The sequence below is a fragment of the Clupea harengus genome, chromosome 14, assembly GCF_900700415.2.
Source record: "Clupea harengus chromosome 14, Ch_v2.0.2, whole genome shotgun sequence".
Classification (NCBI taxonomy): Eukaryota; Metazoa; Chordata; class Actinopteri; order Clupeiformes; family Clupeidae; genus Clupea; species Clupea harengus.
Window position 1 is genome coordinate 8,235,825 of NC_045165.1, and position 16,953 is coordinate 8,252,777.

Genomic DNA, 16,953 nt, shown 5'->3' on the forward strand with positions numbered 1-16,953 from the left:
ATACAGTAACACGTGGGGTGTTGGAGATGGGTCACAATTTATGTTACTGTGATTATTATGCTCCAGCATGTTACAGGTGGTGGATCCTAAAGGACGGTTATGGCATATGCACAATGTCCAGGTGTGCATGGTAAGTATTCTGAGCTCTGACAGTGTGCTGAAAAATCTTCTCCAAAATGTTCATGGGGTTTCCCACCCAGTATGCAAAACTAGGACCGATCACCATGGTTACTATGGTAATGTGTGTGTAATGACAGGTGTGTTTATCTCTCCTTCACATGTATCAGCTAAATGAATTTGAGGAGGCTATGCTAACTAGCTATACAGAACACACCTTTAAAAATGGTCAAATCCTGGATAATGTTGTTTACATTTTATTTTCTCTTGGATAAAAGTGGTACACATTTGGTATCCACCTAGCTTGCCAAGTCAAAGGGGCATCATAAATGTTTCTGATCTCTTCCACAAAACCCAGACAAATATGAATGTCAACAAGGTTGTCAAACCTTGGATAATGACTATGATTATGATGCTCAGTTCAGACAAGAGGATAAACAGAACACAGGAGACAAAATCATTTCAGCATATGTATTCTCAGTGTTTTGATTTTATACTTTTACTGGTGGTGCTATTGGTTTATTGACAGATAAAAAAAAAAAACTCTATTTAAATGTAAAATTGCCTTTAGAGGTTGTCAAATTCAAAACTTGACAAAGAAATAAGGACACACCTTCAGTGAATACTGCAGTGTGAGGTAACTCCATTCGGGCAGGGCGCTAGGGAGACTCTCTCCGTAGATTCATAATCATTTTCAGGCTTTAATGTATGCAGGGTGAACTAGGTAAGACCATTGTAAAGCCATTTTTCACATGTTAAGTGCTAAGGTGGAGCAAGAACCTGCACCCAGAGCCCTCCTGTGATGGGGTTGCCTTTCCTGCCACATGGTATCTTACATATTTACAATTCTGCCATCGTTCTGTTTCTTCCGTGAGCCACTGCCACAGCACGTCCACACAAACATAAGAAACATAAACATAAACAAACACAATCAATTATATTCCTCATCTTTCCTAAATTTTGACATTACATTTAAGTGAGGGAGTAAATGTTACCTTTTTGCCTTTGTCTTTCATTCACAAGTTAAACAGTTCTATGTGCTTCCGGATGGTCTGTATGTGTTTTAGTATTAATGCTAACAGTTGTTAATGGAGTTCGATGTAAGGAATGATAAACACATGGTCTTATGAAACAGCTACCCAAAAATCCAGATCTTTATCACTGCTTTGCCATTAACCTTTTTACACAGTAAACACAGGCTTTGCCAGGCGACTTGCCTGCTATGTATGTTTCCCTTGACCTTCTTCCTTTCTGTCATTTTCCAACTAAAAACCAATTACCCTTGACACAAACACTAATGCCAAAGTTGCTGTAGTCTCAATTCCAGTGGAAAATAAGAAGTTAATACAACTCTGTTGGAGGTCCTCAACACAGAACAACATAAAGCAAAGTAGCACTATTTAACTAGCGCCTGCAGTGAAAGCTTTTTAAGTCTGTAAGGACAAATACTGGTTTTAATACTGGCTAAGCACCTACTTTGTGACTACCACCTACCATGAAAATAGTTTGGCTTGGAACCGACTTATTTATATCTAAAGATATATTTAGCTGTCCAGTTAGATGTATATTTTACACACTACTATTCTGTGCATTGGTTTGATCTCGATCTCGGTTGTAATTGAGTTTTTTATAATAAGTAAAAATAAACAATGTGGTTTCATTTCTCAATGTGAATATTTTCAACAGCACACTTACACCTGACAGCAGTTATCCCCGCTCAAGATACACAACACCTGATCATTAGAAATGCCAAAACTTCCCAGCAATGACTTCAGTGAACAGTGAACTTCTGTAAGCATGATACCATACTGCTTTTTTTCAGTCAAAAATACACACTTGCATCCATAGTAGAGTGAGATACTGTATCTACCAGATAAAATAGATTAGTTTGACATTTTCATGAGACAGCTAATTCTGGTGTCCTTGCAAATAAATCCTGGCTGAAATCAGGACTGAAACAGGTAGTGAATTACAATTAGTCAATGCAGTTACAACAAACTGTGTATTTATCCTTACTTAGATCCTCAGAACAATAACAGTATGGTTTATGTCATAGTTTAACAATGATGAAAAATATATCTAAAAACTGGGAAGAGAAAGTGCAAATATTTTGGCTCCAAAATGTCTTCTTTTTATCTCATTTTGTACAGGAACCTCTTCATTTTGTTCTGCTTTCACTCTCTCATTTCTTCTGTCAGAGAGCATTCAGATGTTTGTCCTCTGTGCCCTCTGCACTTGCTTCAGCTTCTGGAACCTTCCCTCTTCACACCAGACGTCCTAAAGGGAATAGATAACCAGTTTAAGTCCAAACCTGGACTTAATATACAGATGCAGTAAAACAAAAAAATTCATGCGACAAGACATTTCGTAGTACGCAAAAAAATGAAACTTTCCTTCCTACACACACACACACGCCATAGAGTGTCATGCTGGTTCCCATGCAAAACAGACGGGTGCAGGACAAACAAAGGGAGCGTGACGGAACAACCAGACTACCAAGCCACAGACTGATAGCATGTGAAGCAGGCAGAACCTAAAACTAATGGAATACCAGATGGGTATAAACACAATATAATCTGACGCACTAAGCACTATGCATGCTTCAGCATACATAGATTGAATACATCACTCTAGTATTCAGTAGTATACTCTAGTATATACATACTCTAGTATTCAGTGGTTATAAGAAAACACTGTATGTGAATGGATAGTAGTTTGCTGATGGAAGCGGTCTTTTACAGTCAGGTAAATCACACTGGAGAACCACCTTCTGCGGATGGAATTTCATCTGATTTCTACATCACCTTTCCTCGTCAAGTTCAATTACACATCCATCAACAGAACATTTGAGTGAAAGACCCCCTTTACTTGTCTGACACCCAAGCAAGCTGGAGCTGTAGAGGAACCCTGTGGTGTCCTGACTATCGCTGGTAGAGGGACTGTCTCCTAGATGCGGTATGCGACTCCTTTTGGGCCCATTAATCACGGGGAGGTTTGGAGGCCTGAGACAGCAGGCTGGGAGATGGGCAGAGAACCCAGATTGCTTGCAGATGGCTGCTGTGGAAGGGAGCGTGAGAGCTCTTGTGAAGCTAACCCCATGGGGGAAGGGCCTAGGGACACTTGGGGGTCCACGGCCTAGCTGACTACATTCTGTGTGTGTGTGTGTGTGTGTGTGTGTGTGTGTGTGTGTGTGTGTGTGTGTGTGTGCACATGTCTATTCTGTAGATGAAGGAGAAGTAATGTGAACAACAGTATGTGGTTCTGCTTAAATTCACTCACAATGTGGCATCACTGACATAGTAAAGAGACTAGATTAAGATAGGATAAGTCAATATCTTCAATATCTTTTAACTGCTCCCAGACGCCTGTTCCTCTTATCATCAAAGCTTTTCGGGCAACAAAAATCAGATTTGGTCAAACATGTTCGTCAAATAAGCCCACTGGAATAATGGGTCGGCTGTAAATAATATCATAAATAAAACCGTCAGCATGTTATCCCAGTATCAAAGAACAGGTTCCAGTGCTCCCTTTCCGCCATATCCTTCTTTATCTCCTACTTATTAAGTGGATTGGCTCTGCCTCATGTCCTCCCCCTCGCTCTCCCCCACCCCAGTAGCATGTGCTTGAATTGCTTTGGTAATTACTGGGCTCCAGCAAAGCAGTGAGCTGTGCCCTCCCTTTCTTTCACTAAGATAAAGCGGTGAAATATCGGTGCCATTAACGACACAAAGCACCCCGAACACCCCGGCCTCGCATCCGATAAAAAGCCGAAACTAGATCCACTCAACCTGAGCCTGGCTCCAACTCAGTGGCGACTTTTGATTAAACTAACTTTTGCAGTGGACACAGGAAGAGAGTCTTTGGAATTGACAGCAAGTGTCTGTGACAACTTAAACAACAACAGGAAGAAGAACATAAGGACACATGCAAGCTTGCATTTTCTAGTGGTTTTTTTTTTGGTCAAGGTGATTTGAGAGTAAAGCCACAAATAGGCCGTTGCCAGTAGTGTGCTAATTTTCCTGTGTAAAGAGAGTTGTAGACTTGCTAGAATAAATTATATGACTGAATTTTACTAGTCAGTGCTTGACATCCCCTACTACAGACTACAGAGCTACTACAAATATCACAAGGCCCTTCAAGAAGTCGATATCATGATGGTTCTGTCATGTGACACTGCTGTGAAGTCTCTGCACCAGTGCAGGGCCAACAGGATCGGCAGTGCACTGGAGTCATGGTGCCAGGCTGGATCACAAAAGCTCCACTTTCATGGCTGACTCCCCACCAATAACCCCACAACACTCAGACACAGAGAACTCAGAGAACAGGGTAGAGAAATGTCTGTCGTACCTATGGTGAGGGTCAAACTATGCTAATATGTCAAAACTTAGCACAGTACAATGGGCCTTATGTGTGAACGAGTGATTTATAATTTTCATATGGTAAGAGGTGCCAGGAGTAGCTGGACTTCAACAACCAACAAGAGGTACTGACCTAGAACTGATGAGTGGCAGGTTGAGGATGGCTCTTAAATCTTATGCACAGCCAGAAGCAGAGGTAGACAACCTGGTTTAAGACCTGTTTTCAAAAATGTTTTAAGACCTTTTTCAATTTTCCATTAACCACATTACCCTTGAGTGGTCCCAAAAATACTTTATTATACGTGTTTGCTATTTTTTCCTGAGTGGTATTTTGATGATCTAATTTACACATGAAAAGATGTACTGTATAAATGTTCCCCAACACATGCATCCCTGGAAATACACCAGGATACATTCAAACTGGTCCAGGTACCCACAGCCCAGGGAATCAAAGCCCCGACCTCACCTAGAGACCTCCCTCGGCTTGGACACAAGGATGACACGCTTGTGTATACACTATTTTCAGAAGATTTCCATTCCATTTTTGGAGAGTGGATGCCATCTTAGACACACACACACACACACACACACACACACACACGCATGCACGCACACACATACACATGCATGTAAGCACGTGCACACACACGCACACACATACACACACTCACAAATAAACAACATTCCCTTCACAGTTGCCAGTCTCCAAAACAAACTCACAAACCAACAAACATGAGATCATGTCTATGATACTCACATTCCCAGCAAATTTGGACACTTTGATTTAACATACAACAGTTGGATAACTTCATAAATGTACTGTGTTCACGTAGGGTAAATGAATCCAGACCTAAGAAGCTGATTCATGCAGCTTTTAAGCTGCAACAGGTCTTATAGAATACCTGCATAATCAAACACAACCACTGCATGTCAGGAAAATATATGTCTATTGGTTTTGACATTTATTTGGCACCACATCTTCGCCAGACTCATCCATTTTTTGCTCAAGATAGCTTTGGTGGCTTTGATATATCACCATATCCTACGGGAAGCCAAGCTTAGTCAAGCTGCCTCTGGCAAGTGTGTGTATCAGAACTACAGCACTAGGTTGAGGTAGGCTGCTAGAGGTGCAGGTGAAGATGGTGGGGGTCTTAAAACAAAAATGGGCAGGAGAAGCCCCCTCACCTCTCCAAACGACCCTTGCTGTTTATCCTGGCAGGCATGCCCATGGCCCGATAGGCCTGACGTTATGCCCACTCTCAGCCACTGCTTTTCAGGCCTCGGCAGGCAGCGCCAGGGTAAACACATGACCTCAGAGCTCAGCCGCTCTACAGAGACCCACGAGCCAGAGCAAACAACACCAATGGGACTAATAATGAGGGAATCCTTTGGGGACCAAACAAAGACAGAGAAAGAAGGAGAAACAGGGGAGAGTGGGAGAGAGAGTGGGAGAGGGGGGAGAGAGAGAAATTGCTTCCTGTCACAACTGATAATCACCTTGCAGTGAACAAGCAGTCCTGTATGTTGCTATATTTCATTTCAAAACTTTGTCCCTGGTGTCACAATAGTGTGCAATTTTCCACCGATGTGCGTAGCTCCCGAGCAGAGGGAAGGTTTATTCGTATTATTTCATTACATAACACAAGCACTTTATAGAGGCGCTTGGTGTAAGTTATTAGACCCATTTTCTCTTCAGAGCCCTAACAACAGCCCAGTTCTCACAGAATCCCAATGAAGGGGGAGATGGGAGCACTGTCAGTTTTGGGGAATGGATGAATGAATCTTCCTTTAGAGGAATTCCATGGAAGATTACAAAAAGCGCACAACGAGGAGAGAATTAAGCCATGTCAGCACCAGACGCAGCTGTGTCTCTCTCCTACAGACTGTATTTATGAAGTCAAATTCTGGGCTATGACTGCTGCTGACTATTATGAAAATCTTGTTGTTCTTCAAGTGGAGTGTTGACCGCAGACACTCTCAACAGAGACAGACGAATGAGCTGTCAGACTATATCTCCAAGGCAGACACCTGCTGTGCCTGCAGCCAGTCTGAAGACATTCCCAGTACAGCATTCCTTCATAGTAAAATTAGCATTTCATTTCTTTTAGGGAGGTTATCCAACGGATCTGATGAACACTGAAAAGGGAGGAGATAAAGGATTTTGTGGTAATAAGAGATTGCAAGTAACAGGTTTGCATCAAGGCTTCCCAAAAATGATGACACTGAGTTTGGATTGTGACATGCTGACTGGATAGATCTCAGTACTGTACATATTGTATGCACTTAGGAACATAGTTAAAACTACAGGGTATAAAAAAACATAGTTTCCGAATGAGAGCCTTGATTCAAGGAGAAACCATTATTCATGCAAAATCAATTCACTCATCCATTCATTCATTCACTCTTTTCTTTGGTAAGAAAAAGTTGAGGCTACTAGCACACTGCAGAAAATAAATACTCTTTAGTGCAAATGATGCCTTACTACAGGCTTCATTTCCCTTTGGAGATTAAACCATTGCTTTTGCAGTGGGTCATGAAAAAGAAACACAGAGAGAGACCAATGCAATTGAGGTCAATTACATTAGCAGCAGATCTTTATGCTCAGAGAAGCAAGTGGCTGCTACACCAAACTGCCAAGCCCAACTGGTCATCTGAGGGCAAAGACCCATTTACATCATCCAAACGTTTGCCAAGAGCCACAAGATGATTTTGAATCTTTTCCTGTAATTCCCTACGAAGTCACAATGGAAGAAATGCCACAGGCAGCAACTTCTTTTTCTCCTCCTAATTCCGAGCTTTTATGAAACCATTATGTGAATAGGTTTTGCATGTGTGACTTGGAATGAAAATATATTCCGTATTCAACTCTAATCAATACTGATCCGTGCTAAAAGCATATGACACTGATATGAATGGTTTATTTTTGGACCAAAAAGCACAAACAACTTAAAGAGAATTACTACTCGTCATACTACATATTCTGTTAATGGATTATGGTTAGCTATCTACAGAACAGCAAGCTATGCTGCTAGTTAGTGAAGCGTTTTAGTAGATCTTACTGAACAAATTTGTCCCTTGCCTTGTCCCTTGGCTGCTGCTGCTGCTGCTGGTGCTGCTGCTCACAGGAGTACCTGTAAGGTACATGCACATAATACACAGGGACAGAAAGACAGACATAAAAAGAGGGACAAGAGCCAGCAGTGAGCCTGTATTCATCAGTATTTTGTCTGTCTAGATGTGCTCCTTCCGGGCTAAGGCTAATGATCCCTGCTGGGATGGTAGTGTGTGCTGACTCTGACTGTGCTCTGTTTTCTTTCTCAAAGCCCAGACAGGCTCAGGAGACAGACTTTTCCATTTGTCTTCCCACTAGCTTTCATTATGAAGCATTAATTGGCGGAGTCCACTATGTTTTGACTGGCTGCATGTGAGTTTGGTGCATACTCTTTTTTTTGTCAGAAGCACTTAAACAGAGGAAAGTTCCACTGAGTGGAAGAACTCAAAACTTCTTTAAAAAAAAAAAAACGAACTGCACTATTGATTTATCAACTGCACTATTGATTTATCAAGTGCAATGCTTCCTTAGTTTACATGATACAATTATCCAAGACACTCCTTATGCAAGAGACTGCTTTTGAATTATTATTATTATCATTTGCAGCCCGGACCCTCCTCACCTCCCTCCTTGTTGACACCAAGGCAGCCTTTGAGCTCCAGCAGGGAGATGGCCTTGTCTTTGTTCAGGTCGCAGTAGTCGGTGAACTTGCGGGCACACCTCTTGGGCTTGGCTTTCTTCTTGACGTAGCGCTTGAATGGCTTCATCTCCTTCTTGTTGATGTCGTGGCTGCCATTGTTGTCAAGCTGGGCGAAGTACCAGTGCACCACCCTCTCCTCCAGCGTGTGACTGGGGTCTGGCTCCACAAACCTGCATGGATGAAATGCTCAGTGGGTCTTTCCACAGTGAGGACTCATGTGTGCACTGAAATCCAAACAGAGCAGTGTGGTTTGACAACACCCTGGGTCATGCAGGAGTCAGAGAGGTGGGAGTAAGGGAGTGTCAGGCTGACAGATACTCATAAAGGTCAGGGACACATCTTTCTGTGCATCTGGGACTGGGTTTGTTTTCTCTTTACAGAAATATTTATTGATGTATTGCATTACTACTAACCTCCCACCACCAGATGGGGTTGGTGAGTTTATGGCTTGGACCATGTCTGTGGTCAGTGCATCCAATAGGCTAGTTATAAACTCCACCTTCTTCCCATCAGGACAACCTGTTGTAAAGTAAAAAAAAACAAAACCCATCAGTATGGTCGTGTGTGTGTGTGTGTGTGTGTGTGTGTGTGTGTGTGTGTGTGTGTGTGTGTGTGTGTGTGTGTGTGTGTGTGTGTGTGTGTGGATGATTTTACATACATTTGTGAGAATAGTGCCATGACTCATGCTGAGCTCTTTCAGCCCTCGTCTGATACCTCACTAACTACCAGAGCAGGGGCGTCCCTCTCTACCTTTAAGAAGCTTTTGAAGACCCAACTCTTCAGAGAGCACTTCCCGTCCTAACTGGCACTTCGACTAGTGCGTAACTTGCAATTACAGCAGTTACATTTCTGCACTTCTTTTTCTTTATTATTCATTTTGTTGTATTTCTTATGTAAAGTAGTATTTATTGTTACACCAGGTTCTATTGCTTGTAGCTTGACTATTCTCTCTCTTGTACGTCGCTTTGGACAAAAGCGTCTGCTAAATGACTAAATGTAAATGTAAAATGTAACAGAGCAGTGCCAGAGACGGCTGCATTCAAATTCTGAGCACTGAGCCTTAAAAAAAAGCTGACTTCTCCCTGAAGAGACAGAATTAATAACTAATCCAACAGGAGACAATCTAGGGGATTCACTGATCCTGCACTTGTGTGTGTACTGATTGTGTGTGTGTATCTATGTGATTGTGTGTGTGTGTGTGTGTGTGTGTGTGTGTGTGTGTGTGTGTGTGTGTGTGTGTGTGTGTGTGTGTGTGTGTGTGTCCTGGTGTATTGTTCTGAGGAAAGAAAAAGGGCAGGTTCGTGGGGACTCAAAAGTGTGAGGTGACAAGTGAGCATTAGCTGGGCAGCACAGCCCTGTTAAGAGTTTATGACACGATTCCAAACACCTTGAGTAGCACATTTTAATTGCCCAGATGCACAGCTTTAACAGCATGTTCAAGCGGCTCAAATTTTTTCACCTTAATTGTGTCTCTTAAAGAGAAACTTCAAACAGCAGAAACATAATAAGCTAATCTTCTCATTTTACCTTTCTCCTCAGTTATAGTACTCCCTCTTGTGTAACACTCCCTGTTACTGTATGCATTCTTCTCAAAGTTCCTTGCCTTTGTTATTCTTTCAGTTCTTTTATGCTTTATTTCCTGCTAGCTCAGTGAGTTGTGTGGGAGGTGAGGTTCAATAGCACACCAGGTGAATCCAATTAGAATCTCTGCAGATACGACAAGCAGAGTGACGTGCCGCCTCAGTGCGCCTTAATCCGAGTGTTAAATTAGAGCATGTGGAGCTGGACCTTTTGCTTTCTGTAGACACTGGGCAGTATGGCACACACACACACACACACACACACACACACACACACACACACACACACACACACACACACACACACACACACACACACACACACACACACAAAAAGAGCATACACCACTGCAATGAAAAGATACCACAAGGACATTAAAGTAATTGTCTCTGCAGCATTGAAGGTGAAGACATTTTATGGCCAAGCGTGGGCCCCCTTGGGAACCGAGGCCAAATGGCCCATCCTGTGAAACATCCCTGTGATGATTTGTGTTGATGTCCCTCAGACTGAGTCCCGTACTTTGTTGTGTGGATCAGAGCATCCCGCTACAGTACGTAAAAATAACCCCAGTCAACCCCCCACTGCCACCAACACCCCCACCCGTGCACACCCCTTCAACACTCCCACTGGCTGTAAAACATACCACACATCTGCAGCGCAGTCAGAAGCCATGTTGGACTCTCTTAACTCTCCAGATGGGGAGTTAAATAAGAGTTTAGACTGTGACTTTAAGGAAAGAGAGGGGGATGAGTGAACCTGGGGAGTTAAATAAGAGTTTACGCTGTGGGGGAGTTAAATAAGAGTTTACACTGTGACTTTAAGGGAGAGAGGGGGATGAGTAAACCTGGGGAGATAAATAAGAGTTTACACTGTGACTTTAAGGGAGAGAGGGGGATGAGTGAACCTGGGGACCTACGAGCCAGAGCATGTGAACTGTGAGACCACTGAAGGGTTCTGCGGTCTGCTATGGCATTGCAGATTAGTGCTGAACTGCTCCACCGGTCTACAGTCCTAAGGTTGACTGGCTCCGTGGCCTGGATGGTTACATGTCTATCTAGAGAGCTAAGCATCAATCTTCCCAACATTTAGAACCATGTTTGATTAAAGCCTCTATGGATGAACAGGCTGTTCTTCTCGTGGCCGTGCTCGTGGTTTACTCGCTCACCTGTCAGATCCCTGTCCCTGAAGGGGTCCTCAATCTCTGACACTCGTGACCGGGCATCATTGTCACACTCTGGAGTCTGGTACCTGCCAGTGAGAGAGGAAGTACATAGGGGCCACGTGTCAAGAGGGTAAAATGTGTGTTGGTATATGAGGAGGAGAGAGGGAAAGGAGAGGTACAGAGTAGTTACAATGAGCTGAGAGAAGCAGAACTACATTTCTCATGCTCATTTAAATATACTGAACTGTGCTAAAATGCATCGGAAAAGCAGAGAGTGAAGAGTTCTCAATAGCTGACTACAAGAGAGGAACATACAGTAGACAGAGAAAGACCGTATGCATGTGTATGATTATACAAGTGAGACATAAGACATGACATAAGAAAGACCTCCTGGCAGTGATCCTACAGTGAAGCTACGGACATTCCCTTTAAATCCCATATATGTGCAAAGAGAGATACAACAGCAACACAATATGACACATAACTCCCCATAACCAAAACAAATCCCCTGTAGACAGGGATATCCAAAGGCAAAGGGCCTGTAGTCATACCAGATCTCGCAAAAGCAAAACTATTTGCCAAGTGTTTCCGAGTAGGAATGCATACTCAGAGAAGAATCCTTGTGCATTGCCTCCTTTTTTTTTTTTTTAAGAAGAGGGTCATATTAAGGAAAATGTCTTGTTTGTCTTGCTTAGTTGGCAGTCTTTGTTGATGCTGGCTCATTTGTTCATTTTTCAGAGCCAGGCAATATCCCTGTTTAAAAAAGGAGACGGAGAAACTGTGTGACTAATCCTGCTGTGTTCCAACAGCAGTGACAATCTCCTGTGCTCATGAGGTATTGAGGGAATAGAAATGTTGCAGGAAGAATGAACATACTATTCTATTATTTCCATTTTCAACTGACAAAGCTCTTTTCTTTCTTTCTTTCTTTCTTTCATTCTTTCCTTCTTTCATTCTTTGCTCAGACCCGATAGTTCTTCATGTTCTAAACAAAGTTGTTTTGTGGCATGACTGTGCACATTGGTAATAAGAGTCTAAGCCTATAATGGATCCTATAAAGTGATCAATCCAACATCTCCAACACTCACAGACATACACGCACGCTTGTCCACAGCAGGGGTGATGGGCACACTGCCTGTGAGGTCTGTGTAGTCAGAGCAAGTTGCTGTGGGATTGGAGCTGGCTATCTGCTTATACAAGACAGAAACCTATTAACTCAGTGTACACAAAAGTCACAGTGGGATAAATCATACTGGATCCAGTTTTCCAGGGAACGGTCACTGATCGCAATAATGGATCTGTGCCTATTCTTCACTGCCTCGCTGTAAGATAATGCTGGGCATTTGATGACAAAGCCATTGTTCAGGCGTCCGCATCGAGTTCTTTCTCAATGTTATGATGAACTCCAGTTTAGACTGCCAGAATTGTGTTTGATATAAATAAGAGCAGTCATACATCACATTCTGTGGAAAAGGCTGGTTAATTAGATTTGCCCACAAGATGAACACAGCAACAAAGCTAAACTTCTTTAAGGTTACAAATGAAGAAACTGAAACCGAAGCCTCCAAACCAGAAAGTGATCCCTTAATGCCAAGGAAAGAAACACAGTGGGCAAAAATGCTAAGGAGTACTAGTGGAATACAATGGTAAGTCAATGGAACTCTTATTGTGCACTATTTTTGCGCCATGTTTATTAGTCTCATACATAGCATAAGTATTTAGAACTCTTAAAGTGGCATTATGTAGGAATTGCTAATTGCTAATCGCTAGCGAGATGCTAGCGGCTAAACCTAGCGAAACCTCCTGAAATTTGCTTACTATGACACTATGACAAACTAGTGAGTCAATAACTTTCCTAACACAGTCAAACATCAAGCAAGTGCAACACAAGACAAAGCAAGACGGCAAATAAGCTACTTACTAGTTCGGCAGATAGTAGTAACCGGGCGGCTTCAGGCAAACCTACAAAACCCAGTAATATACCTACAGACCCTGGTATGGCAATGGCGCGATTCTCCATATTAAACGTCATTGTAGCGCCCCAATTTTTTTTAAGCTGTTATTTTTAGGTAAAACTGCTAATCCTAACCCTAACCCTGAAGTGCAATTCCTACATAATGCCACTTTAATTTGTCTTACTCCTTACCGAGTAGAAGTGCCGGGGATGGGTCGCCCGGTGTCCACCAGCACACACCAGCAGTAGCCAGTGGACTGGTGGCACTGGACGGGCTTGAAGAGACCCAGAGACCCACACTCAGGGATAAAGATGGCCTCGCGTGGATTTTGTCGGGCTTCATCCAGAGCACTCTGCCTCTCCTGGTCACAAGAAGGAACCTTCTCTAAAATCATGAGAAACACACTCAATATTGAGAAAAGATACATGACAGATACACACACACACACACACACACACACACACACACACACACACACACACACACACACACACACACACACACACACACACAGAGAGCAGACAGAAAGCACACTCAGAGCATATTTAGAGGTAGGGAACTGTAAAACAGACACACTTGAAAAGACAGTACGGCTGAGAGATGCTAAAGGACCCTATGTGATGATATCTGTCTGACCTTCTCCCTGGTCCCTGAGATGTACCAGGCCAGACACAGTGCTTCAAAGTACACACTCCCTTAGTTCACCATCATAAATGCCAGACCTCTCTCAAGAGATATGCCTTTTAAAGGTTTTAATGCCCTCGATCCACAACTCTGTATTTATACTCGCGTCCATTTAGTGCATTGCTCACTCCGCAGTGGCAGGGGCCAAGTACAACAGGACTGAATGTTCAAGCTAATCCAGTTTTTAGGCACACTGAAGAGGGCTTTTACCACCCCTGATCCACGTCATTTTCAATCAAGTGTGTTTACAGAGCATTAGGAAAAGACAACACCTCGGCACGAGCGCACTCACACAAACACACAAACCTCCGTGGTCCCAGGCCTGCGCGAGTAGAGCAGAGAGAGTTTGAAAGCGTCAGTCAGTCAATCAGTGCTAGGCTGCTGCTAGGCTGCTAATCCTCTGATACTGACCTGGATTTCAATGGCTCTGACACACACATCTTCTCTTAAACACACAAAAACTTGCTTGCACATGCATATTCAATTGCATGTGTGTGCACCACTTTTAAACTCTCACACACAACAGCAAATCACTATTAAATCAAGGATGTTGACACAAATAATGATCTACCTGGTGATTTCACTCACAGTCCTCAGTGTTGTGTCTGGGTCAGAATTTGATGTTTTCAGAAAGAGGCTTTTGAAGTGAGTGCAGGGGGTTGTGAGCATAAAGTATTCCATGAGTAGAATGATCTCTCTCTTTCTCACTCTCTCTCTCTCTCCCTCTTTCTCTCTCTCTCCCTCTCTCTCTCTCACTCGTGCCTTCTCTCTCCCTCTCTCTCTCTCCCTCTCACTCGCTCTCTCTCTCTCCCTCTCCCTCTCTCTCTCTCACTCGCGCCTTCTCTCTCTCCCTCTCTCTCTCTCCCTCTCCCTCTCTCTCCCTCTCTCTCTTTCTCCCTCTCTCTCCCTCTCTCTCTCTCTCTGTCTATGTAACAGAATACTTCTGTTTTACACTTGCGTCCTCTCTACAGCAGCTCTGGTCTTGGTCCTGACAGTGCTGGCATGCATGCTTATGGCCTTGGGCATTTTAAGTGGGACCTGGCAGGGCAAAGGGAACCATGGGGAACAAGGTGTGTGTGTGTGTGTGTGTGTGTGTGTGTGTGTGTGTGTGTGTGTGTGTGTGTGTGTGTGTGTGTGTGTGTGTGTGTGTGTGTGTGTGTCTGTGTGTGTGTGTGTGTGTCTGTGTGTGTACGTGGGGGTTAACCTGCCACCAGAGAGCCAGCATGTCTGCACACCTCACCCCCCTCTCTCTTTCGGAGAGCTCATGCTCAAGTGTTCGAAGTCTCGCAAAAGCTCCCATCACTCTCGCCAAGGTTTCTTTGCTTCCAAATTATTTAGCACTGTTTATTATACAGAGGGTAAACTGGCGCCAGGCAGCTGCGATTCCCAACAGAAAATTGCTTTTTTCCCCTCACGCTTATAAATGGAAAAAAGGATGGATGCTTGAAATTCAATCATTTTAACTTTATTTTTTTTTAATGAGAGACTTATAAAACTTTATCTTCTCCTCTCCTTTATCTTCTCTCACTCTCTCTGTATATGTATATATCAGTTTAAGCTATTTTTTTACTTTTACTATTTATTTGTTTGGTTGCTTTCACATTTTTTTGGTGCCTATCAACTGACTGAGCTTGACTGATGAGAAATTCAAGGCACAGATAAATAAATATCTGCACAGGGTTGATGAGTGTGAGAGCATTGTCAAGGAGGAGAGCAGAGGCGAGTCTCTGGTTCATTAATCACTCCGCTGTACTTGTTATACGCAAGCTGTTTTCATAAGCTCTACTGATTGATGTGTTCATGCTCTCTGATAGGATGGCTCTCTGTCATTCCCTCCTGGACTGGCCTCCTGGTCCTCATCTTCACAGGAGCTGGCCAAACAAAACAGCACTGAAGTCTGGAAGTGGTCGAGATTCCTGTAAACACTGTTCCTTCTCCTCCGCGAACTGTCTCCAGTATTGTCCCTCTAGCTCCCTCTCTTTCTCTTCGTCTTCCTCTCTTTTTCTTCGTCTTCCTCCCTCTGCTGATCTTCTTTCACTCTTGTGCTCCCTCTATTTTTTTATCTTGCCCCCAGTCTCTCTCCTCCTCCTCTTGCTCTTCACGACTTTAAGCCAACCTCTATCGTTGTCAGCTGTGGACTAACCACTGCAGCACTGTCTTTCGACTCTGAAGAGGAGAAGGAAGTGGGAGGCACTGAGGGTGTGTGTGCGCATTTGTATGGGTATTTTGATACGTGTGTGGTTTTACCCAAGACTTCATAGTGCAAAATGGCGCAAACCCATATTCTACACTTGCAGAGATGCATTGATCAGACTTTAGAGTTTGTTCTCTGTGACTCCTGATGACAAAACATTTGCAAGGCTCCTTTGCGTAGGCGAAACCACTCTAATGAATGTGGTAGATACAGCTTATCTGCTGGAAGCACGAAGGGAGGTTATTTTGGCTCTCATGCAAACTAATAAGGCCCAGATGAAAACATGGGAGCACAACAGTCTTTGCTTTCTTTCTGGGCTGGAATCATACATATCAGGAGGGAGGCTGGAGCAACACCTCTTGTGTGAATGCAGCTTGGGGGCTTGTGTCATTCAAAACTAATTTTCACCACACCAGCTTCCAGCACTATAGATGAAACATGACAGAGGTGGTTATTTGACACACAGTTCTTTATAAACTAATTTAATATGGAGGGGTGGAATAACCTTTAATGTCTAAATAGCAATGTAGTTTGCTGCTATTTCATAAACAAGTATTAAGGCTGTCCGATTTAATGCTTAGCCACTAGGGTGCAGTATAATATGAACTGGGTCCCCACATGTAAATGTTATGCTGTTAATATTATGTGTTTGTATAGAATGAAGAAGATGAGAATGCCATTGTATAAAGAAAAGCAGTTGCTGTGTAGTGCACACACCTAATTTTGAGATATGTACTTATTGATATAATGAAAATGTCAACCAGACAATAAGAAACAAAAGATTTGCGATAATAAAAAATCTTATGTAATGCAAAACAACACTGTCACTAGACCATATTTACCAAATGTTTATACTGAGGTGGTACTAGCATCAGTATTTATATTTGTTTATACTGAGGTGGTACTAGTATTGTTTAATAACATGGAAAAGAATAGTGATAGCCTGAGGAAAAACAATGCAGGTAACTGTGATTACATAAAACTAGCCAGTTTACTAGCTAACAGCTGACAGATTTGTCATGTAAAGACCACCAACAATACAGTGTACACTGATAAATGGTACCTAGCTTGCTAAATGGTGAATTGTTTCTAAATATTTGGTGCCGTGCTGTAAAAGCTGTGTGAATCACAAAACTACATAGTGAATAGC

The 16,953-nt window shown here is 42.9% G+C and overlaps 1 protein-coding gene across 4 annotated transcripts in view; it reads right to left on the bottom strand.

Annotated features, from left to right (window-relative positions):
* Nucleotides 1-574: 574 nt before the first annotated feature.
* The window catches only part of smoc1 (SPARC related modular calcium binding 1), a 42,551-nt gene continuing 26,172 nt past the window's right edge, over nucleotides 575-16,953 (bottom strand). For 2 of the 4 annotated variants that reach the window (XM_042709674.1, XM_031580073.1), the window contains exons 9-14: nucleotides 13,117-13,309; nucleotides 10,974-11,056; nucleotides 8,641-8,746; nucleotides 8,150-8,397; nucleotides 7,555-7,606; nucleotides 575-2,394 (exon numbers count right to left, since the gene is read on the bottom strand). In XM_042709674.1, coding sequence (XP_042565608.1) covers nucleotides 2,358-2,394; nucleotides 7,555-7,606; nucleotides 8,150-8,397; nucleotides 8,641-8,746; nucleotides 10,974-11,056; nucleotides 13,117-13,309 — 719 coding nt within the window. In that variant the 3' untranslated portion in view covers nucleotides 575-2,357. Of the gene's footprint in view, nucleotides 2,395-5,660; nucleotides 5,862-7,534; nucleotides 7,607-8,149; nucleotides 8,398-8,640; nucleotides 8,747-10,973; nucleotides 11,057-13,116; nucleotides 13,310-16,953 lie in introns of all 4 variants that reach the window. The other 2 variants (XR_006152767.1, XM_031580074.1) reach the window with 2 other exon arrangements.